Source organism: Abramis brama (genome assembly GCF_963993115.1).
Source record: "Abramis brama genome assembly, chromosome: 18".
In the NCBI taxonomy this organism is placed as follows: domain Eukaryota; kingdom Metazoa; phylum Chordata; class Actinopteri; order Cypriniformes; family Leuciscidae; genus Abramis; species Abramis brama.
Window position 1 is genome coordinate 1,694,438 of NC_139980.1, and position 25,222 is coordinate 1,719,659.

The window sequence follows — 25,222 nt, forward strand, 5'->3', positions numbered from 1 at the left end:
GTCAGCTGATGCGCCGTTGAGTTTGTGGTGGATTTTTAATAGATAAAATAGTAAACTGTATATTAAACTAAACATGTTTCTAATATCTAACCTTACTTCTCTTTTTAGGCCTAACATGACAACACTTTGAAACACAATGTACTAAAACGTTCTGTCCTGTGTTTTTGGATGTTGTATTTTTGCCATACCCCTTTGACTTTGGTTGTGTGAGTGTAAAAACAACAAATATGGGAATTGAAACTAGACAGATGACTAAATTTGAACCTTGTGATTAACAATGAAGTAATCATTAAAACAAAGTTTGCTTTACCTGGTAACAGAAGGGTTTGTCTATGAAAACCAATCAAATTGTGGGGAAATTATGTAATGCAGCATGGCATATTTGCCATAACTCCTTATTCTATAAAAACTGTTGTATTCTTTTAGATGGTGGGATTCTCAATGGAATTTGTCTGAGATCCTCCGGCCTTGCTTCTTCTTGGGGGAAGATTCCCTGAGAACTGCTCGAGAGATCCTCCGGCCGTGATTAAAGCATTTAAAGGACATTTGCTAAGGTCTGTTTGTCGATTATTCCTGCGCAGGAAGAAAGCTAGTTAGGTAAGCAAGTTAGTTAGGTAGACTATTTATTAAGCGTCGATTGGAGACGTTAGGGAATGTCGATTGGAGACAACCCAGATAGTTAGGTTTAGGGAAAAATCTACGACAAGTTCAATCGAAAGGGAACTCGTGTCAGACTGACTTTTATCATCTCTATGTGTATATACTATACTTCACAATATTCTTTTGGAACCATGTTAGCAGTGGCTTTGTTAGTTTAGATTCTACTTCAGATTGTTCTCCAGATTGTTCCTATAGCTGTGTGTAAATGTGTCGGGATAAAAGATAAGAACAGAGTGCCACAAGGCTCTGTCCTAGGTCCTATTTAGTAGAACATCCTATTAGGCCACAATTCAAGGAAAATATGATGTCACAGTTTTATATTTCCACTATTTTCATAGTTTATTGTTATTATTTTAAATGAGGGTTTTATGTAGTGAAATAAGGCAGAAAAACTGGTACGCATTAATAATCCTTTGCTAAATTTGGAAAAGTCAATGGGCATAAATATTAGTTAGTAAATAATGACAATGTCTGGTTAAATTCAAAAGTCCCCACCTACTGTTCCAAAAAAACAAACATAATCCCCATGCCCCCAAAATTCACACTGACTATCACCTCTGCACTGTTTCGGTCCCCTTTATAGAGTAACTGAGCATTGAAGGCTGGCTCTTCCTGTCTGTCTGGTGCCAGCTCATCATTTCTCCTGTCGTTAGCTCTGCTGTGAGAGAGCCATCTTAAGCACTGATGACTCGGGCCAGGTGTCTTTAACTCAGGCCATATATATATGGCCAAGTTCCTATCTGTCTGCACACCAGGGAACAATTACTAAAAAAAACTGGGACTGCTCCAAACTCTTATTTCCTTCCTCTCCTCACCCTTCACCCTCAGCCTGCTCTCTCTGGCTCGCTGTTTCAGGTGTCGATGGGCACGCAGGGCCAAACTAAACATAAGCACTCTATTTCAGAGCAGGACCAGGTGCCATGGAGGGACTGAGCTGAATTAGGTCAGTGAAAGACTGAGTGGGGTGGAGAGAGGTTTTTTCTGTCGTGGGTCATTGATTCTTAAACCGAAGAGGCCCCCCTTAAATCACCAAGCCCATTACTGTTACTACACACTCGGAGCAAGCTCACAGCACACTCCACAATAAACACATATAGAGTATGAATAAAGCAGGGGGGCGGGATGATAAATATTAGACCTGTTTCACAGAGCTTGCACAACTGCAACAGCCTGTTCTGAGCTATTTACATTTACATGGACACCAGAAAGTGACGTATTGCTGGAAAACAGCTAATGGTTGAAAAGTTTTGTTCTCATTTACATGCAGCTTTCTCTCTCTTTGTGTTTAGAATGAACCATTTTTTAGGTGCGCGTGATGTAAAGGTGGTCACTGACAGGGTATGTAACTAAACTGAGGCTCTACCTACATAATATAAAGTGATTTCTGGTTTCATACATTGAGCAGTCCTATAGACAATTGGCATTAATGATAAAATGGTTAACAGGAGTGAACTAATGAGTATCCCCTTGTCTAATTTACATGACGAGGACCACATTTATATTCAAATAGTGATTAATCTACACAGAACCCAATGCACACAAACAAAAAAGAATGGCTTATAAACTACAATTAACTACAAACATCAATGAAATCTTATGGATTCAGTTTGTGTGGTTGTTAATGCATGTGGAATTTAGATCATCAATTTATTTCACCAGTCTTTGAAGACGCCTCTTAAGAAAAGTGAGATATTTCAATATTGAAGGAAGCAGCAATTTGTGGCACTTGTTGCTCATCTTTAATCTGTGTAGTCTAATAAAACAAGCTTTACAGGCTTTGGTAGCACTCAGTGCGGCTCTACAGATATTGGATAGTGTTCATTTGATTTGCTTAGATGGAAATTGCCAAAGGGATCTGGGGCTGAAAATGATGCATGTCTCGTATTCTGCAAAGATTTCGAAGAGTTCGAAGAGAGCCGCTGATTACTGCTGGCCAAGGATGTAAGCGCATATTTAGTATTTGTTTGGGGACTAAATGTAATAAATCAAGATTCAACCACTGAAAATCACATGTTTGTTGACTGCTAATCTGAATACCAGAACTGATGTTTCCTCTTCAATTTGTATGGTGGTTACGGCCCTGTTGAAAGATGTAGAGTACTTTAAATATCACCTTCATCTCAGACGTTTCTCCACAGGAGACTCAACTAAAAAAAGGCACAGATGAGACAGTAGTTGGCTCAAGTAGATCGTAGAAACCAATGGCACCAAATGTCTCTACGATCTACTTAGGCATACGATGCTTTTGGGACACACAGCCCAGATCATTTTGTCCTGAAGAGTTTAAAATGTTCCTCCTGTTCATCCTGAGATCTCTGTCTATAATCTGCAATGGTATCTGAGTGCACTAATGAGGCATTCCTGAGATCTCCTTTGAAACGCCATTGGGACGTGTGAGAATAATCCCGAGAAGCAACAGTCTCTATCTGCTCTCCAATTGATCTCACTTGATATGGCCTCCCTGTCAGATGGCCTCGACACAATACGTTTTTAGGAACACATTTAAGAGCGACGTGCACCGCCTGACTGAGTTTGTGTGAAGTATGTCCTTCACATCTCTTTCAAGCGAATGCCTCAGGAGACAGACTGGGTTTGAGCTCCGTCTGAGCGCTGATGGATCGGTCCCATCTCGCCCCATTAATGTGCGTCTGTCCCTGGCTTTTCCCAGGACGAGAAACCTTTCCATTAACTCTCTTTCTCTCCCCTCGAACTTTCTCTCCGCTTGTCCTCCATAACACACGTCCAGCTCCCTGGTTTCTGTTCCCTCCACCTCGTTTTCTGCTAATGGCTCAGCGTGGAGAGCTTTGGTGCCAGCTAGCGTGTACCAGCACTGGCACTGCACCAGTCCCTCTCCATCTGTTTCAGGGGTGGGGTCACAGAAGAGCCGAGACCTTTCTTCCACCTAGACGCCGTACTCCACAACACCACTGTGATTTAGTCCGCATACAGAGCTGGACTGCCTGCCAACGCAAACCTACCCAGAATGCAGCATATGCTAATGCTAACCCATCAGCATACCAACCTTCAGAGAACGGGAGAGAACGACGCCCACTGGGGGAACGCGAAGAGCTGAGAAAGACAAATAAACAGAGCGACTGGAATGGAATATTGCGCATGATAGATGAGCTGAGTGATTTCTGATGCTAATGAAATTAAGACGGTGCCATCAGTGCCAGAGCTGAGAGCTGCTTTGTGCTCTATTGCATTTGTAGGCACTTTACACTGACCACAGAGGATTAAGCCATTTGCTCCAACTTATGCCAGGTTTTTATTTCATATCACACTGGGACAGAGATCCATATGGTCTAGAGATTAAGATTTGTTTGAGTAGTCTACTCAAACACATTACAGACTCAAAAAACATATGCTGTTGTTCAGCACATCACACACACACACACACACACACACACACACACACACACACACAGAAAATACAAGGGTTAAATGAGAATGGGAACACAGCCCAAATAAGCTGCGAATGCTCTGCATACCCAAGCAATTCAAGGACTCGCTAATTAATATTAACACTATAAATTCACTTGTTTGAGGTGTAACATAAACCTCACATGATAAATTGTTGGTAATACGTATGAAATTTTCTTCAAAACTGGCAGTTACGGAGGGTTTCGGGTAAGCGGATCCACAACAGCTCTGTTGTTATGTGTCGTCATCACTGTCCTGCGTTCTCATTGGTTTGCTGGCATATGGGGGATTTCATGCGCAGGGAAAGCTGCCCGTGAATCGCTCGCCCAAGAGGAAAAAGTGCTGTTGCTGCCAGATCTCCATCATAACTGAAACTATTTTCATAGTATTATTTCATTTTCTCAAAGGGGAATTTTTTTTTTTTTTTTTTTAAAAGACGTAAAGTGTTAAAGAAAGAGATACTGTAAGTAGACCTACTCCAACTATCCGAGGTTGCTAATCGATAGTATGCATTTGTCATTAATTTGCATTATTTGCATTAAACTTATTTTTTAAAGAATACTTATATTTTATTATACTATTTATTTGAATTATTTTTACTTAGATTTTATTTATAACAGGCTACTAATATTTATTATATTATACTTATTTTTAATACTTAATTAAAAAATACTTCCAGCATACATTTAAATTGACACCTGCCATGGTGTTTCTTATTTGTCGTCTCTGATTTAGATCTGAGTCTTTAAGCCAATGTGCCGTACCGTTTAAAGGGGAAGTATGTAGTTTCAGCGACACTTGTGGCACCTAGCAGAATTACAAAAATACAGAATATTTTATAAACATCACAATCACAGCTGTTACGGGTGTTTGTGAAGGCATGTCTCAAACAGGCAAATGAAGGCTACTTTCAATAAAATCTCCACCATATTAGAAACACTTTTAGCTTTGCTGCTATGTGTCATGAGAGTAAGCAACTGAGTAGCTAACAGTAGCCGCGTTTCCATTACCCTTCAAATTGCGCAAATTGAAATTTGCGAACTGAAAATACGCCCAATGGAAACACGTCAATTTCGCAAAAACTCCCATTGTTTTTACGCTCGCATGAGGAGGTTTTTCAGGCAATTCAAAAAAGAAATATTTCGCAAAACTGCAATGGAAACAGTTTTTGTGCATTTACAGTCACCTGACGTAATGACGCGGTGTGTTTGGACAGAATACGAGACAGAGCTCTTTATTAAACTCGTATAAGACAAAATAATTACAGGAATAATGGATTCTAAACCTCAAATAAATGCCACAATCAAGACCTCGCAGCAGATCTGAGGGAGAAACACCCAGAAACTCCTCATATGAGCCGCTCACAAGTATAAGAAGGGTCTTTCCTTATCATTAATGCTTGGAAAACACACATACATCTCCTTCCATTAATAATAATAATGGCCAGTGCAGTGGCTGAGATTCATAAACCTACCAACGTCCGTTGCCATGATTTTTGGAATGACTTATCGTGAGAGAAAAAAATGCCGCCATTTCGCAATAGTTTTTTGTCGACATCGCAAAAAAATTATTCAGAGAGAAAAAAAAAAGAGTTTTGCACACATTTGTAATGGAAACACGCCTATATATTATAGATATGTGTTGTTTAAATGTTATCTGGACGTACTACACCTGCCATGTTATCACTGTCATGTGACCTATGGCATCAGTTGCGTTGCTTCACCGTCATTCACAAATCCTCTGCCGTGGCCTTGTTCGAGAGTAAAGTGTCCATCGTCTGTGCACTTCAGAATCTAGTAGTTGGTCATCCAGGTACCTTTTGCCTACTGATTTATGAATACTATAAATTTGGACACAATGCTTGGCTCACATACAGTTTTTCACCTACTTTATAGTATGGAAGTAGGCATTTTCGGATGCCGGGATAGGCTTTTTACATAAACACAGTGAGCTGCATTAGTGTCCGCTGCTCATGTAGGAGTCGCCCTTCACAGGGGGCATCCTCACTGAAATGATTTCATAAATGATTTCTACATAAGCAGCAGTAACGCCTGAGCATTACAGCATGACGTTAGCCACTCCAAGGTCAGGAGTTCAATTCCCAGGGAATGCATGAAGTGATCAAATGAATATGCTGAATCAATGCCATGTAAGTCACTTTGGATAAAAGCATCAGCCAAATGCATAACTGTCTGTGTCATAGTGCTCAGATGATGTTGATTTCAAGAGTTTATGATTATGTTGCAAAGCTAAGAATGTGATACTCTAACAAGCATAAAACTACAAAGTACATACAAATACTGATTAAAACAGTCGATGTAGTTTTAGTTCGATTTTTTAATAATACTAATTAGGGCTGTCAAAGTTAGCGCGTTAATAACGCGTTAACGCAAAATCATATTAACGGCACTAATTTTTTTAACGGGCGATTAACGCAGCGCATATTTTGTGTTTGACCCGTGGCCCAACCCCTAGTTGGAGAAATGGAGATACACCGTGTTGGCAACTTAGCGACATTGCAGACCCATTTAGCGATTTTTTTCCCTTCAACAAAGCGCCCAAACCTTATTTAGTTTCTGAGAATCTACCAGTACCGCCGGTACTGCTCTCTCAGCACACACGCGCGCGCGCCTCTCTCTCTCTCTCTCTCTCTCTCTGCGTCTCGCGCGGAGGAGCAGCGCTTTAATTCAGTTAAACAGATATTATGTTGTTTCTCTAATTTTACAAATATACACGGATATTGTCTTTAGCTTATGTGTATTTGATTTCACCAGACGACGGCTCGATTATCAGAATTTTTGTGCAGTTTAACGTCTTGGAAGGGAGAGCTGGTTATGTTCGCGTTTCAGTCACCATTTCAAATTCATTCCGCTGTTTGACAACAGAAACAGTAAAATATACCAATGAAAACAGTTTTATTGAGAATTTAGCTTCATCAAAATGGGCACAGAGAGAGACAAACTACAATGTAATAATAAATGCTAAATGTACATTTAGCATTTTCAGAAGAGCTGCCCTGTCATGCAAAAATCTAAAAAATTTTTTGTTAGTAAATTGCTCAGTGCAAAGAAAGAGAAGTAATGGGAACATGGTATTTCTTTGTTCTTTCTACATGTGTCTAATAGACATGAACAAGTTCTTTGAAAAAACATCTATGACCTTTAAAACATGTCTCGTCTTCATGCTCTATATTGACTATGGTTTCAATAATAAACATACATTTGCATAAAGCATCTATATTTATCCATGCCCACGTTGATTAGAGTATTACAAACTTGAAAAGTATTAATTTAAGGTATATTTAGAACAAATAAAAAAATGTGCGATTAAATGCGATTAATCACGAGTTAACTCACGACAATCATGTGATTAATCGATTAAAATTTTTAATCGATTGACAGCCCTAATACTAATGCATATAAGCATGTTTCTAATCACCATTTCTTATGCTGTATACCTTTTGGCAATGAAAGTCCGGAGCACAACTACAGTATGAGGTCTTGTAGACGGCTCATTAAGTGTTGCAACAGTGCCATGATGCAGTGAAGTTCTGGTCAAGCTTCAAAACTACATCAAAAATGGATTCACTGTGTCGTCAGATATTAACCCAGATTAGGACTTTCCCCGTACGACATTACATTTTACATGGAAAATGATCTCTCTTAAAAGCCCTATTCGGACAGGATTAGTTTTACAAGGGTAGATGGAGGACGTCTGTAATAATAATGGCCAATTCGCACAGGATAAGAGATCTCAGTAAAACTAGCAGAAGTGGGAGAGTAACTCGATTTACACACCGCCGTCACCCTCATGTCGTATTACGTTGCTTCCTGATATCACGTGCGCAAACGTGAAAATATATTATATATATATATATATATATATATATATATATATATATATATATATGTCCGGTCAAATTTTTTAACTTCAGATTGGATTGTGTTGGTAATGGGCACTTACCTAACGCTAAAAGATTTCCGTGCCTCTAACAAGTGCTTTCGATCTTCTTTCTGATCTGAATGTTGTGTGGGAAAGTTTTGCACAGACTTGTCCCAGCGTCTACACAAGTCTAAACAACTGAATACGTTTTCAAGCACCTCCATACTTGAAAAACCACAGAAAACTACTTTTAAACAGGAAATGACGAAATATTTACGTACATTTTTACAGTGGGTCTATTGGCATGGGATTAGTATTACCTCAGGTTAAAAGCCACCTTAATCTTTACTGACATTGTCCGTAATGATCACAGAGATGCAGATTCGGACGGGACTGAAATCACAGAGAAGCTGCGGTAATTATTACTTTACCCCTCCTCTCCATGTTAAACTAGTCCCGTCCGAATAGGGCTAAAGATGCACATTTTGGGATTACAGAGGGAGATTTTTAAAATGTATTTATTTGGTTTAATTGTAAGGCCATTTCAGGATTGTAGATGTAAAATAACTCATGATTATAGTACATAATCACTATAGATCAACAGTTATGTGACACCACAGGATCATGTCATACCATCATTAATTTCAGACAATTAATCACAATGAAAATGACAAATCTTTAGTTAGTTATTAAAGTTACAAACAAATAGTAGGGTAGAGTGGAGTAAGATGTGCTAGTGAGTAAGCTGTATTGCATTCTTAATTTAGCACATTTTTGTGCATAATTTGTGCCGTGTGACCAGAAAGAGCGCATCATATGACTGAGAGATGCACCTGAGAAAAGCAAAACAGGTCAAATAGAGTTTATGTCCAAAAACATATATAACAGTATATAAATAGTAAACTATAAGTATGTTATGTTCACTTAAAGAAAACTTACAGGTATACTTTCAGTGAACTAGTAGTTAGAAGTTTTATACTGTGAGTAAACATCAAGGTGTATTTTCATAAACTAAAAAGAAAGTGCTACAAGTATTTAACTAGTAAACTATCAGTATACCTTACTTGACGTATCTTTGCAGTAAAAACGAAAAACGTAGTTGTAAACCAATTGTGTGTTCAAAGTTTACTATTGTCACACTTAAAGTATACTTTTATACACTAAAAAGTGGGCCAATTTAGTATTGAAATAGTACACTTACCAGTATACTACAGTCCTAGTGCATTGCTATTAGAATTTTTACTACATATAAAGTATACTTGAACTTTACTTAAGTACACTTAATAAAATGAACTTGAAGTATACTTATTTTTAGGAAGGGTAACCAGTGTCTTGTTTCTCTCTGTCTAGAAGACAACTTGAGTAAAATGTGGCACAACTTACCCCACTCTGTCTTGTCCTAAAATGCAGTAGTCTGGATGTAAAACCTCGCTGTCTTACCTGTCACAGCGTGCTCCGGCGTAACCCGGATGGCATCGATCGCAGATCACCTCGCCCCAGACATCGACGTGGCACGTGGGACTGAAACTACGGTGTTTTTGAGCCAACAAGGGGACAAAGAGAAAAACAAAAGAGCAGCGAATCAAAAACATCATAAGCACTCGCTCTGGTTCTAACCGAAGCCAGAGACCGTTTGAACCTCAAGAAGGTCTAGCGGTGAGCTAACCCTTTGCAGCGAGGTGAGCGTCAGGCTCTGCCATTAGCTCTATAATGACTGCATGGCTATTTCAGACGACACAGGAGCCTGGCTGACGGGCATGCTGGGAATGCTGAGGGCAGGAGGAGAGCGACGCTTTCTTTAGCCCACTAGATGTGGAATGTTCAGCTGTTGCATTCTGGGACACGCCAACTCTTTCTGGATTAGCCATTAGGATGCTACAGCCAATATTAGCCTAGTGCTGAAATCATGCGCCAGCTACAGAGTACAGACGACTGGCAGTCAATCTCTGGAGGAGCTACATCCCCTACAGATGCTATCATGCTAAAAATAAGACCGCTTAAACTGAATTATGGTCTTGACTGGTTTTAGTTGAGTCTGGATATTGGCTGTTTATTAGTACTTATAAAGCACACATTAATGCCTTATTCTGCATGACCATATTCTACATCCCTTAATCACCCAATACCTAAGCTTAACAACTACCTTACTAACTATTAAGCAGTAATTAGGAGTTTATTAAGGCAAAAGTCGTAGTTAATAGTGAAAACGTGTCCCCAAAACTAAAGTCTGATCTACAAATTTTCTGATCTCCCACTGCAACAAACAGGATCACGTTTTACTCTAATTGTAAAAAAAAAAAAAAAAAAAAAAAAATGAAGACAGAAATATATTACTTTTGTAAGTTACAATTATACTGCAAATGTAAAAAATAATAATATTGGATAATATAACAATAATTGAATGCATTACAAGTTACAATACTCATGTTTATGTCTTAAAATTGTAACTTTCAAACGTTCAAAGCCTCAAGCTTATAATTTTTCAAATTCTTGAGCTTTTCTTTTTTGGCGGAATATTACTAAAGTTCTGTCCACAAAAATGTTGGAAATTAAAAATGCAAATGTGTAAATAAAGTGAACCTAGCCGACATTGCATTCCCAAATGCACATTAAACTCACTGTGAGAAGCATTTATTCTGAACCAAGCCGCTCTGAAAACAAATAACATGTGGCTGGATAGATTAGCACAAGAATACTACTCACTGTAACCGTCAGTGTTGGGGGATATCTAACTACACATAGCAACGTTACTATTTTAAAAACTAGTTCAGTCATGAAACTCTAGGCTGATGGTCCTTTACATGCAATCTGCTAGTAATCACATTATTGCCACATGGCACAAGCTGATTGGCCTCTGCTGATTGTGTAGCCAATGAGAATGGTTGCTCAACATTTAAATTGTCTGGTTCAGTGTTTGCTGTAAGCTAGTCCTGCTGCGCTATCATGCTAGCTGGCAACAAAGGATTCCATTCATTATGCTAAGCTAAGCTAGCTGCCAAACTAAAACAATGCATGCACTGAGACAAAAATGCGTTTGCCCACCTATCTAAATGTAGGAAAGACGGTGAATAAGCCCTATTTCAAAAAACGGTGGAGTGTTCCTTTAACTTATACGGTATCACCTTAATTGAGATAGCCTGATAGTTATATGCAGTAATAATCTGATCAGAAATCTCAGTGCAATTAGCTACGTGCTTATAGCTTGTAATGTAGCTAACTACTGTTACGAGACTGTTTAACTACTTTAAATACTGAGTTAGGTAAGGTAGGATGAAGCAGCTTCCCCAACACTGGTCACTATAGTCAGAGAAGCGATTATCTATGAAAAGCGTCGTGATGGTGAGTGTTAAGATGGTGGAGTGTGAAGTCATGCCTTGCTGTGACCATACTTGTTTGAAGGGCTCAGAAGAGGACAGGCACACGGCTGACAGTCATCCGCTGTTCCCCTGCTGGCGTCTCCGTAATAACCAGGAGCACATCGCTCACAGTTCGGGCCGATGGTGTGATCCCTACAGCCCTACAATACACACAAACACATTCACACGGGGATAGACCACATGAAAAGACAACAACAACACATGACTAATGTCAGGACAGGGAGGTGTGTTAGCATGTACACACAAAACATCTGCAGATTCTGTCTGGTGAAATGAAAACGCATCAGAGCCGCCTTAAACGTGCATAAAAGCTTTGTGTGACTCAGAAGTCTCAACTTTATTATTAACACAGCTAACTTTTAAAAGTAAGATTCCTCGACAGGGACGCTTCTCATCAGTCTGTCAGAGGCACACAGAGTCATGGGTCAGAGGGACAGCGGGGGCGTTTCATCTCTGAGAGGTGAACACTAGGGCTGTCACTTTACGTTTCGAAAAACGATCGGATCAACCAACGCAAGTTTCGAAAACGAAAATAGGGAACTGATTTTAACGGCCTTCTCTCGGAGCGCGTCCAGCTCGTCACGATACGCCCGCAGCGAACACGGATTATACTTCTGCAGAATGTGTCTCTTTTTACTACAAAACTGTGAATTCAACATGCATACAGATTCAGGCTACGGTCTATAATCACCTACGTAGGCGAAATTTGTTTGACATTTCTAATGGTAAACTCAGCCATGTTGAAGCCGGCAGTGATGCTTGTCACTGATGTTATGGCTGTCCGCTCTGCTTACTGTTTTTCGAGAATGTTGCACTCCTGTTGTCATTGTGCACGAAACTTCATGCCAATAAATCATCAGGAATATTTGCTGACTTGTGACCCTCTTTACGTTCGTCCTAATGCCTGTTAGTTGTCCGTGGATTTGCCCATATTTGGCGTTTAAAATGGAAACGTCTTTAGAAATCGATTTTACAATCGATTCAATGAACACTTATTTCTCAAAAATCGAACAGGATTTTTTCACAAACGTGACAGCCCTAGTGAATACACACACACACACACACACAGTGATAATCACAGCGCAGTCCATCGACACAGCCACAGTCGGACAGCACAGGTGAGCGGTCACAGCTCTTCATGTCTGTGTTATATGGCCTGTGTCTTTGTTAAGAACGGGATGTTCAGCTGTGACTCTGGACCGCTCACACAGGCGCTGGCGAACACTGTCTGGTGTTTTCACGGAAGACTGAGGTTGTTTCCTCACGAAAGACGTAGAGTACGAGCTTACAGACCTAAACGTCACCTTACTGAACAACACTAGACCTGATGAAGAGAGAAGGACACAGAGGAAGGAACTCGTTTTCCCATGTTCGGTTTTGTTAGAATAAACGGTGAAACTTTACAATAAGGTTTATTAATTAACATTAGTTAACTACCTTAGTTAAAATGAATTAAGAATGAACAATACTTATGCAGCATTTATTAATATTAGTTCATATTAATTTCAACAATTTTTCAACGTTAACATTAAAATCAAAGGTTGTATTTGTTAACATTAGTTAATGCACTGTGAACGAACATGAACAAACAATGAACAGCTGGATTTGTATTAACTAGCATTAACCGGACTGTGATATGTATCATTCTTTGAACTTGTGACACACGTCAAAATTCAAAATTGACATTAAATTTCTCATTAATTTGTGATGTGTGGTGAATGTCAAGAGATCAATCTAAATATTATATAAAGGGTTTTATGATCCATTCATATTTTAAATGTAAATAACCGGTGGATTCTGGGCCTCTGGCACTGATCAACACACACACACACACACACACACACACACACACACACACACACACACACACACACAGAGGAAATGGAACGGTTATTTTCTGCGACTCCATCTGAACTGCATTCACAGCAGATTGTGTTATTGTGTTATTATAATGCAGTTCTGTTATTATGGGCAAACAGCAACAACAGCAAAAGCAGCAATGACAAAGCAAGTCAATTCTGTACACTCACTGTGAAGAAACAACAAAATACTTTCTTTCTTTCACCTCAACAATGAGCACACACACTCACACACACACACACACATTACCAGGCAGTGTCCAGTGACGTCATCGCAGCGCTCCGCATGTCCGTGGCATTGACAGAGCTCACACACACCGCGATACAGCGTCCCGTTCACCCTGCGGTAGCCCACCGCACACATCTGAAAACACACACACACACACACACACACACGGTTAGTGCATCACAGTAACATCATTCATCATGAGGAAATGAAGGGTTTTTGGTAAAGGATAAGCAGGCAGGTTTGGCTGAACGCGTGTCTTGGGTTTAACAGTGTGTGTGCCAGTAATTAATCTGTGCTGTGCTAATTGACGGATCATTGTAGAGCACAAAGTGCTTTGATTTACTAAATGAGGGAGAAGATTTGCTTCAGTCAACTGAAGCGCAAGGGAAGTTTATAGAGCCGGCTGATGAATGCCTGTTCAGACAGAGTTTGTGTGTGTGTGTGTGTGTGTGTGTTCTTAAAATGTGCTTTTTCAAACCTTTTTTTCTTGTTTGTTTCATTAATTTTGTCTGAAGTTGTTCTGTTCTTCCTTATATCTGAGTAATCAAGTGTTTTCTGTCCACACAGGCCTTCTACAGTCGGCATCAAAACAAAATTGTTCTATTTATTTTCTAAATGTTAATGTTCTTATTGTGAACAATGTAATTAAAATACCACAGCTCTGTCTTTGTGCGAGGCTGTGCTGAATTTAAGCCAATCACATTCTGATCCGCCTTTATTCAGGTTTGCAACCCTTACTTTTCACAATCCAATCAACATCCAATGGACTGAATCAAGTTTCACCCTATATTTCGTATCAATCGAACAATATGTTAGTAAAGTCGTCACTCTTTCCGTCTCTTGCCGACTTTAAGGCAGTATCCTCACCTAACTCTGGGCTTCTTAATCTTTTTATTTTATTTTAAATCAAGGACAACCTTCATAATGCCGGCTCTCAACATCACCACAGGCTGTGCTACAGATAACGTATGTGCACTGATAATAACAATAACTGTTTTCATACACAAGAGAAGGTCATCCAGGTCATGTGAACAGAAATAGCATATGTGTATATTGAGGATGTTTTACAGGTTAACATTTGTTCTTGTTTCCGAAGCCGTTTCACTCGGATACACAACAAAACGGAAGAAAAGATTAGCGCAACTTCCGTTTCATGACGACTTTAATCTTTCCCCAAGAGAGACTGCCAGTTCCTCCAGCTTTTGTAATCAATATCCCGTAAATGATCCGCTCACAGCGAGACGCAGTGAACGAACCATTTGATGCTCTAATGAGCAGAAAAATACACAGCACACAAACATTGGGTTAAATTGTACATTTTTAATTAGATGAATCTATTATTTATCTATACTTCTATACTAATTTGCCTTAGTTGAACATTTCCAGTGAATGATCACAAATGATCATAAATAAGTGATTTTGACAAGCCTTTGAAAGGAAGTGTTTTCAAACTTCAGCTTTTAGTGTGCTTGTTAAATGCTGTGAAACCTGTGATCTCTGTTTCAAGTCTTTAATCATTACTTAATCACAACCTTTTAACACTTGTTTTTATCTGATTATTGTTGTTGCTAATGTGCTGTGTAATTGTCAGAGCTGTTTGAGGACTAATTTAGCTCATTTGTATGAAATATTCAAGCATTTTTATATTAAGGCGAGACACTACAGGTGAATAGGGTAAAATTTTTAACTAGCAGATATCACCATGAAACTTTCCCAGTTGATTACCTACATTAAGATGAGAAAAAAAATGTATTACAAGTTTTCTGCAATTTAATGTTTAAACATGCAAATTAGGCAATATCGAATTAAATGTGCGCTAATTTGCATATATTTTAAAAAACGAAATCTGAGTATTGGATAAAGCCAGGTTAAAAATTATTTTTTCATTGTGTTCACATATTAGATGGGGGAAAAATTACAGAAGGATTTATGGATTTCTACTTTTGTTATCCTGTAAATCAGAATATACTGTCAATAGCCTTAAAAAAATGATTTTCGCCATGCTTTTTGGAATAAAATGTTATATAAATCAGGCTAGGAATAATATATTTACAAATCCCTCTGTAAATGTCTTCATAATATAACTAGGTACAAGACTGGAGAGTTTGGTGTATATCGGTGCTACTGAAGGGGAGATTTCAGACTTATGAGAGAAAAGTCATTTTGAGAAAACGGGCTTTAAAGATTTATCATCAGCCAATGAGATTGCACATTCAGCCCTTTTACTTTCACGATTGGTTGCTAATAAAAAGGAAATGACCATATTTAGATCCGACAGCATTGTACAGGAGAGAGAGAGCTTTCTAACGGTGTGTGTGATGACGGTGCAGACCACGATCGCGGAGCAGCAGGAGGATTAACAACGCCAACTTTTGTTGAATTTATGAGAAATCTACAGACGCAAACAGACAAAGTGCAGTAAAATAAAGACCTAAATGTGTATTTCGGACTTTTTTTCACCACAAGTCTGAAAGAAGACATGTTATTGAAGACAAATATCCAAAAATCTCAAAATTGACCAGTGAAAAAAAACGATGTTTTTGCCTGCCGTGTCTCGCCTTAAACAAAAATCTTTTAATCTTTTAAAACGGTTAATTCTGGTTTGCATTCTGGAATGTGTTATTAGTCAGGCACAATCGTGTAAGACTGCTCATTAGCATCAGCCTCTGTGATGACGTCTAAGTGTCTTCCAAATGATGCTTATTTCCAGCATTATTTTCAAGCCGTCACTCGCATGATCACTTCTGAATGAAGCAGTCCCTTTCACTGAGCTCAATGCATTTTGGGACTGACTTATTCACGGAGAATGCATGTGACGCTGCCTTAGAATTTGGTCAAAGCCAGATATACTATAATGAGGCAGAATAATTGTGCTTCTGCCTTCGCATCGGGTGATGTCTCAGTGTGCTGTCGAGATCACTAGGGTTTGGCACAGAACTGCTGACTGCAGAGATCGTTCACACTCATGCTGAATATGAAGAGGATAGTTGGAATGACTACAGCAATAAGCATCACGCTTGTTTTTCTGCTGTCTGTCAGTGACCCGGCTGACCCTGTCGCTCTGAGCGCGGCCTGTCCGGCAAACTGTCCTGTCCTGAGCGCAAACACACAACACTGAGCTGAGGACAGAGATGAGGAAACACATTCAAAGGAACAGTTCACTCAAAAACTAATAATGTGTCATCAAGTACTCAATACTTGACGCTCACTTTTTAAGCATAATGCGGGACTCTTATTTTGAAATGTATGCTTATTCAAAAAGATGAGAGGTAAAATACACACTCTTACAACCATCTACAGCATACAATATAAACACCATGACGTAAACATTGTCATAATTCATCAACTGATAATAAGCAAGAGTGAACAAGAGTGCGTTTTTTTTTTTTTTTTTTTAAACATGCAGCGCTCTTATTTATTTAATGAAATCATCACCTTTTGAAGTTGATCACATCAGACCATATCGCTATTACTGTTCCATCAAATTTAAGACCTCTTAAAATTACAATGAAGATGTTTGTTATAACATTTAAAGTCCCCCTGTGGTGTAAATCCAGCTTTTAATGTTGTTTATGTGTCTATGTGGTGTTTTTAATGTGCTTTAAGACAAAGCATGTGTAAAATCATAAGTCGACTCCATTGCTGAGTATTTTCTCCTTAAAACTGCAGTGAACCAAAGACAGTCTCAAAAACACGCTTTGAAATCGCTGGTGTTTCTGACGTCACAAACTACCTTGTAACCAATCAGATTAACGTGTGATCGTCAACCAGTGGATCTCTGAGTGAGTGAGTGAGTGGAGGCGGGGCTCATTTGCATATTCATAGAACCACGCATACTAAATGAGGCAAGGGTGTCGAGTTACATTCAAGCTATTTTAAGCATGAAGATTTTTTTTTTCAAGGAAAAAACGTTTAAATATGTCATTTTGGTGATCAAAGATGAGTTTTAAGGGATAAAATGATTGACTACAGGGAGACTTTAAGAAATGTAAGAATTTATGAACTGATTTTTTTACACATCACAGAGCAATATGTGTTGGAGTGTGTGTTCGGTTGCTCAAACGCTCGAGTTTTCTTCCGTTTTCCAACTGTACGTTGGTTACGAATGAAATGGCTATAATTTATTCACTCCTCTACTATTGAATTCAGCGTATCATCAGCGCTCGGATTCGCTTCCATGGTGCTGTCAAGTACGACTCGCAGTCTGTGAGGGAAACTAAACGCTATTGGCTATTTGAAAAGGGGGAGGAGCCATTCAATATGTCCCGCCTTCGCTTCCTGTTTCAGTGGAAATTACGTCAACGCATCAAACAAAGCTGGGGTGCGTTTCCCGAAAGCATCGTTGGCCAAATATGGTCGCAAGTTCATCGCAATGTCCATTGAACTCTATTGGTAACAAGGGAACTTGCGACCATAGTTGGCTAACGATGCTTTCGGGAAACGCACCCCTGCGCGTTCCAGGGCACTTCAGTGGGACTTTAAAGGTAATCCATATGAATGAAGCAGTTTAATCCAAGTCTTGTGAAGAGATATAATCCCTTTATACGTTGAACAGATTTAATGTAGGCTTTTATTCACATATAAACATTGATCAGTGCACGTATAGAGCATATCAAATGCGGTCAACAGCCGCTCAACTGTACTTGAAGCACGAGAACCAACGAGGTTCATTCTCTAACCAAAGCCCAGTATTATAGACTTATTTGGACAAAACCTCGCTTTGGGAACATTTTGGGACTGAAAATCTATTCAATTAGAAAACCTATTCGTAAATAAAACAAGTGTATTTTTACTGAAGATTTCTATTATGATTGTAAGGTTTGGGTTAGTCTGCAGTTATTATAATGAGCTTTTCTGTCCTCGTTTAGGAGTAAAGGTGTGTGTGATGTCAGGTTTGAGTTTTGGAGGGTTTATATGCTGCGGTTGAGATGATCACAGTGTCTCAACTGTGTCTCTTGGCCAGTGGTTCCTGCTCACATCAGCATAAAAATCTGCTCGCTCAAAAATCAATAGCCAGTGCAGCTTTAATGGAGCAGACACGTATGCAGAGAGAAGGCTTCTCGAGTGATTCGACACAGTCAGCCGCCCCTGCTGCTGATGCACACAGAGCAAACCAGAGACTCGTCCCACGGCTGACAGAGTTTGATCAGGGTTTGTCCCAGGAGCTGTACATGAGGAACACGAGACGGCACGGAGGAGGAGACGGCGTGTGTCAGACTGCCACTACACAAGGATTCATCGCTCCGATGGGAAGGAGTTTAAAACACACCGAGCTGCTACAATAATCACCACCGGGAACAATACCCAGCATGCAATAGCCGTCATCGCACCGTCTAGGTTAACTATAGACCCGATTTAGTTCGGCTTTAAGTAACACACTTCTAGCCAAAATAACCTTGAATTTGGTTACATGTTGTTTTTAAATAACTTGCGAGATGTATGATATTCCATCATGTAAGCAAAGTAAACAGTGATTACAAGGTGTTTGGTTTCATTTCTTCACTCGTTTCATTTCTTTGTATCTAATTGGTGACTAGTCTATTCTTGGACTGTTAAATGTCTATTCAATTCTCACTGACAGCCCAAATTTTTCCTTGTTTTAGCCTAGACGTCTGGGCTGCGTTTGGACGGCTATTAGATGTCTTTAAGGCATCTTAATCTACATTAATCCGGATACATTTGAAAACGGCGTTTTCGTTTATAAACGCTCTCCGTCCACACTAGTGTTTTCAGGCGTTTTCGGACGGTTCAGTGTGGATGAGAAACTTTTGAAAAACGCCTGAAAACACTAAATTCACCTTTACTGCGCATGCGTAAAACCCCACAAAAGATCACTGATATGATTCATATGGAAAGATAAATAATGAAGTTATCGCGCAATTCTTCTGACAGGATAATTTTATTTGGTAAAACATCTCATCATTCACTGATGCAGTCCAGGTCGCACGCAGTCACCATATGCTTGGTCTAAAACGCGACTGCTCTCATGTATCGCCGCAGGACAGCAAATGTGAGTAAATTCTGTCATCTTTGCAGAACTGTGATATGAAGAGTGTGCAATGTAGAATATTTTTAGCAACAGTGTGAAAGTGAATAGCACATAACAGGCACAATACTGGTATAAACATGAATATCTATTGCTACAATATGCGTCACATGAATACATTTACGTCATCGTTTTTAAATACCACTGGCTTCACAGTCCACACTACAGTCCACACTACAACGTGAAAACGGTGTTTTCAAATGTATCCACTTTGGAGTGCGTTTTCAAAAAAGCTTCGTTTTCATTAATAAAAATGCCGTCTCAGTGTGGACGGAAGGCCTACGAAAACGAAAACGTATTAGTGTGGACATGGCCTAAAATGCAAAATTGCTTGCTGGGTAGTGTCTAGATTTACCAGCTGGAATCCTTGAGAAACGAGCTCTGTTTGAGAATGTTAGCAGCAGGTAAACTAGTACTAATCAAGTGTGTTGCACACGTCCTGAAAAGTGAAGCCGAAACTTTTCGGTCGCCCCCTGGTGGTTGGCTGCAGTATAGGTCATAAACCCCGCCCTCTCCATGTAATCGAATGGGACGTGAGCCAAACTAAAAAAATCCAATTTCACTTCAAATACATTTTTTTAAATATGGTTTCTAGTTTCACGCTGACGTATGTTCAAGTGTTTGATTTTCCAGTAATTTTGGTTATAGTTAGTTATTTGATGCTATAAAAGTGGGGTGTAATATCATGATTGACAGCTGTGTTTGCGATTGAGTGTTGACCTTGATACAAGGTCACCCATTTTTCTAGGACATTTTGGCTTTATTTTTCTAATGGAAGGAAATTAGATATGTTGTCCATCTTTTTGTTTTTGTTTTGTTTTACAATCTATGATACTAATCCATGAGCAGAACTTTACTTTACTGTACTGTATATTTCACTCTACTATCTGTGAAATAACCTGCTTTAATTTTGGATGGACAGAAATTTCAAATCATATTTCTGTTAATAGAGTGCTGCAGGTATGATGTATTTCTATAGTTTATATTTATAGTATATATATTTATATATAGTACAGTTTATAGAATTTCTTCTGTATTTCTTTACATCATATGCTCTCATTGACAAATGCGGAACAATTAGTTCATGACCTCAAGGCTAGATTACTGTAATGCTCTACTGGGTGGTTGCCCTGCACGCTTAATAAACAAACTACAGCTGGTCCAAAACGCAGCAGCTCGAGTTCTTACCAGAACCAGGAAGTATGACCATATTAGCCCGGTTCTGTCAACACTGCACTGGCTCCCTATTAAACATCATATAAATTTTAAAATATTGCTCATTACTTACAAAGCACTAAATGGTTTAGCTCTGCAGTGCTTGTGCGAGCTCTTAACGCATTATAGTCCTTCACGTCTATTGCGATCTCAAAATTCCGGCCAGTTGATAATACCTAGAATATCAATAAGTTTTTGAATGGGTATTTTGATTAAATGGCTGAATTAAGGTCTATGGTGAACATAAGCTCAAGATATTGTTGATGTTAATGGTTTATTCTACGACATAAAATACATCAGTAATGCTCCCTTGTGATTTTTTTTTTACTTGTCTTGAAAAAGCAGCTTGCTAACAAGAGGTTGCCATTAAACATCATCATCCGAACAGCTGAACTCATCTACTCACTTTCACAGCCTCACTGTGATTAGAGTCAAGCTATTCTAACTCAAACTGTCAAGGAAAACGTTTTTAAACAAAGATTGAAAGAGTTTAATGATGCCGACGTTGAAGTCATGTGGTCGAGCTGTAGTTCGTTTATAACCAACCTTTTTACTTCTGCCGACTGTGTTTAGGCTTCAAAAGTTGTGAAGATTATCATGATGAAAAAAATGTGTAACAATCATAAACTTTTGTTGGTCGCTCAGCTTATTTTCTGCAATAATCCAATGCAGCGCTTCACTGCAGTGCCTTATGAATGAGTTTCAAATAAACCCATCCCAATGAGCTGTCCGTTTCACACGTCGCTCAATCAATCTCCTCCTGTCTTCTGGATTTTCTTTTTGTGCTCCACAGAAAACATCACCAACACAAAGGTTCGCAGTGAGTAATGATGACAGTGTTTGGCTGAATCATTTAAAGCTTTTCAAATCAATTTCAAACTTTCACAGCTCTCCCTAAGGAGACTGAAGCCAGTCTCATGCTGTTCTGAGTGGTACATACAATCACTGCCAACTTTCCATGAAGGCTCTTAACCCTCTAGTGCTCTTCAATCATTTTTGACCGAAAAAGTTTACATTTGTTTTTTGTAGAATTTTTTTCTTCATTGGAATGGTACGAAACTTGATAAAGGTTTTGGCACTTGCTGTGTGAACACACACACACACACAAAAAAAATCATGGACATGATTCGAACAGTTTAAATGATCCTGAAAAAAATAATCACACTTGTGCTCCTCATGGTCAAACATGAGCGCATTGGAAATGAATGAGAAACGAATTTCATCTAGTGGAAACTTCTGGTACTGCGGCCAAACAAACTCTCACTGAAAGCTCATTTTTTGAGATAACAGGCTCGAATTTTGAACACAACTTGTTTAGATTTATGGATTTTCTCACAGTTTTAGAGTAAAATATGTTTTTGAAAATATATATTTCATATATTTCAAATTTAAAAATTAATTTTTGCACATTTTTCATAAAAATAAAGGTAAAAATGTGTAACTTTTTTCAAGTTCACTTTTTAAACCTTTTTTACACTTTGGCAATAATCTGCCAAGTGTCGTCTTTGAAAAGAGATCAAACTTAAGTTTATGCTCTAAAGCATTCAAGATTTACGACAAAAAATTTAAATATGGGAAAAAAAATTATGGAAATTTAATTTTCAGGTATATGCTCAAAAAGTGAAAAAATGGATTATAAATTCAGCGTAAATATAATTTAGTACCACAAAATCCCCTAAAAATATTAAATAAAAAACATTATCGAACTAAAATATAGTACATTCATTTTACTGATTTCATTTTTGACCTACACGCGAAGAGCCCCAGAGGGTTAAATTGAATCGAATTTTGAACACAACTTGTTTAGATTTATGGATTTTCTCAGTTTTAGAGTAAAACGTGTTTTTGAAAATATATATTTCATTTAAAAATTAAAAATAGTATTTTTGCACATTTTTCATAAAAATAAAGGTAATATTGTGTAACTTTTTTTAAGCTACACTTTTTAAACCTTTTTTACACTTCGGCAATAATCTGCCAAGTGTCGTCTTTGAAAAGAGATCAAACTTAAGTTTATGCTCTAAAGCATTCAAGATTTACGACAAAAAATTTAAATATGGGAAAAAAAATTATGGAAATTTAATTTTCAGGTATATGCTCAAAAAGTGAATAAATGGATTATAAATTCAGCGTAAATATAATTTAGTACCACAAAATCCCCTAAAAATACAAAATATTAAATAAAAAACATTATCGAACTAAAATATAGTACATTAATTTCATTTCTGACCCTCACGCGAAGATCCCCAGAGGGTTAAATCTTCCGTGTCAGACTACAGAAGTGTTTCCTGTCCACTTATGTGGGTTTGTTTTTCTTGCTTACCTCACAGGACGTCCCATCATATCCAGATGGACACTGGCACACCTCCACCGCACGAGCCTGTGATCCGCTGCGAGAGTCTTCATCCGCCACACTCATGCTCACACTGCCCAACCTGAGTGTGTGTGTGTGTGTGTGTGTGTGAGAGAGAGAGAGAACATGATCCAGTCACAACACTGTGTATTGATATTAGGCCTGCCAATTGATTACAATGTTTAATCATGATTAATCGCATCATTTAGTTGCAGCTAAATGCATTGAGTTAATAACAGGCCTTGTGTAATAAACAGGTCCGATACAAACACAACATGATGCTATGTAATATAATGATGTAATACAGAAGTGTCTTCACACAGCACAGTGTACACAATAACATCACTGCCGTATGAGTGTGAGATATCTCCAGCTGAGCGTCAATGAAGATTCAAATATTTCCAGCCAGCGTTTTAATTTTAAGTTGCCAAGCCAGCGCCAGCATTTATGATCATATTCATGAAACTTTCATGGCCCTCAGAATATTTTGTTGAATGATGCAAACACTGAAATATGTAAACAGTCAATATATCAAAAGAGAACCATTTTATTCTAGCTTCATTCATTCTTAAATCGACACTTAAATTTGGGTAACAAAAAACAAAAACGAAAAGAAAAACCTCACAAACGACCAGATGGGATTCAGAGCGATGATGAAAACACACATGGAGAAGATTGAGTTCATCAACACTTACAAAACTTTACAGTCACTTCCACTTCATGAGTCAACATTTCATTCAGTAACATTAGGCAGGTTAGATTTATTTGCCGTTTAATGTTGATGGTCGCGCTATTTTCATAGACAGTAAAAGAAATGGACACAGCGAGCCCATTGGTTTCAACAGAGAAAAGTGAAGTCAATTAGAAGCTCTTCTTCCTGATGGCTGAGCGACTGCGCAGACTCACACTGAGCTTGACGACGTAGATGTGACGTGAGCAACCCGTCTGTCTTTCTAGTAGCTGTGCCGAGAGAAATCTGAATCATTCCCTTCAGAAACTCACAGAGACGGAGAGTGTGAGTAGGAGCTGTCCATGAGCTGGAGCAGGAGCAACTTTTGCTAAGTATTCTGATTAATTATTTTGTCGTTTTGCCTCCACGTCCCCCCGATTGCCCGCGAGCTTCTCCTCCTTTCCATACGGTAATCTCTCTAGTGTGCGACAGAGAGTCGCGTGGTTATGACGCAATCGTTAGCCTATTTTTACAAAAACTGCTTCTACGGGGCCATAACGTAAGATACAAGATAATGGAGCCTTTTATACATTGTCGTGTTTCTTTAGAAATAAATAATGGACAAATGGAGTCTTTAAACGCCTCAGATGTAAAGTTATTCGCTGTCAAAGTGACGCCAAAATGAATGGGAGTCAATGGAATGCTAACAGCAGGCGATGGTCTGCTAATCAATGGCGGCGCCCGGGGAAGCTTCAGTGTTTTCTGAAAGATCACCCCCTTGGTTATTTTACATTTGCGTAAGCATTCTTCTATCACGTGTTTCTGCTTCTTCTTCGCCAGTGTTTTGATCTGGAGATGCTGTACTCTTTCAGATTATGCGTAACAGCGCCCCCTACTGTATAACGGTGAAAACACGGATTCCCAGAAAATTCCAATAGTTGTGTCACAAATGACAGAATATCTCAATGGCAGGGGAAGAGATAAATTTCACTGTACCAAGATTAAAAAATGGCTTGACTGTAGTTAAACATCTCATCTGGGTGTGATTTATAAATAAACTGGCAGGAGTGATTATAGGACAATTCATTGATTATAGGGACATTTCTCAAATTACTCATCCTCATGTTGCTCCAAACACGGACGACTTTCGTTCTTCAGTGGAGCATAAAATGAGAGTTTTTAAGAGCATGCTGGTCACATATAAGGAAAACGAATGAAGACCTGAGCTGTCAAGCTCCAAATCAAAATAATACTAGTAATAAAAATATATAAAGGCTGTCTGACTTGGGTATTTTTGTAATCTTCTGTAATCATACGATGCTTCTTTTGAGGAAAAGACTGACATTTAATTTCTTTCCTGAAAGTCTTGACACCAACCCTTTTAAGCTTCTGCTTCATCCCGCTCCTTTTCCAACATATTGTAATTATTGTTAAAATACTTTATAGATATTGTTTTTTTTCTTTCGGCATGTTGCAACATACTTATTGTATTTTTATATTCTTTTATT

At 38.6% G+C, this 25,222-nt stretch overlaps 1 protein-coding gene across 1 annotated transcript in view; it reads right to left on the reverse strand.

Annotated features, from left to right (window-relative positions):
- lama2 (laminin, alpha 2) overlaps positions 1 to 25,222 on the reverse strand; it is a 208,220-nt gene that overhangs the window by 89,533 nt on the left and 93,465 nt on the right. The window contains exons 15-18 of the mRNA XM_084091619.1: positions 23,015 to 23,126; positions 13,452 to 13,565; positions 11,355 to 11,482; positions 9,406 to 9,492 (exon numbers count right to left, since the gene is read on the reverse strand). Coding sequence (XP_083947745.1) covers positions 9,406 to 9,492; positions 11,355 to 11,482; positions 13,452 to 13,565; positions 23,015 to 23,126 — 441 coding nt within the window. The remainder of the gene's footprint in view (positions 1 to 9,405; positions 9,493 to 11,354; positions 11,483 to 13,451; positions 13,566 to 23,014; positions 23,127 to 25,222) is intronic.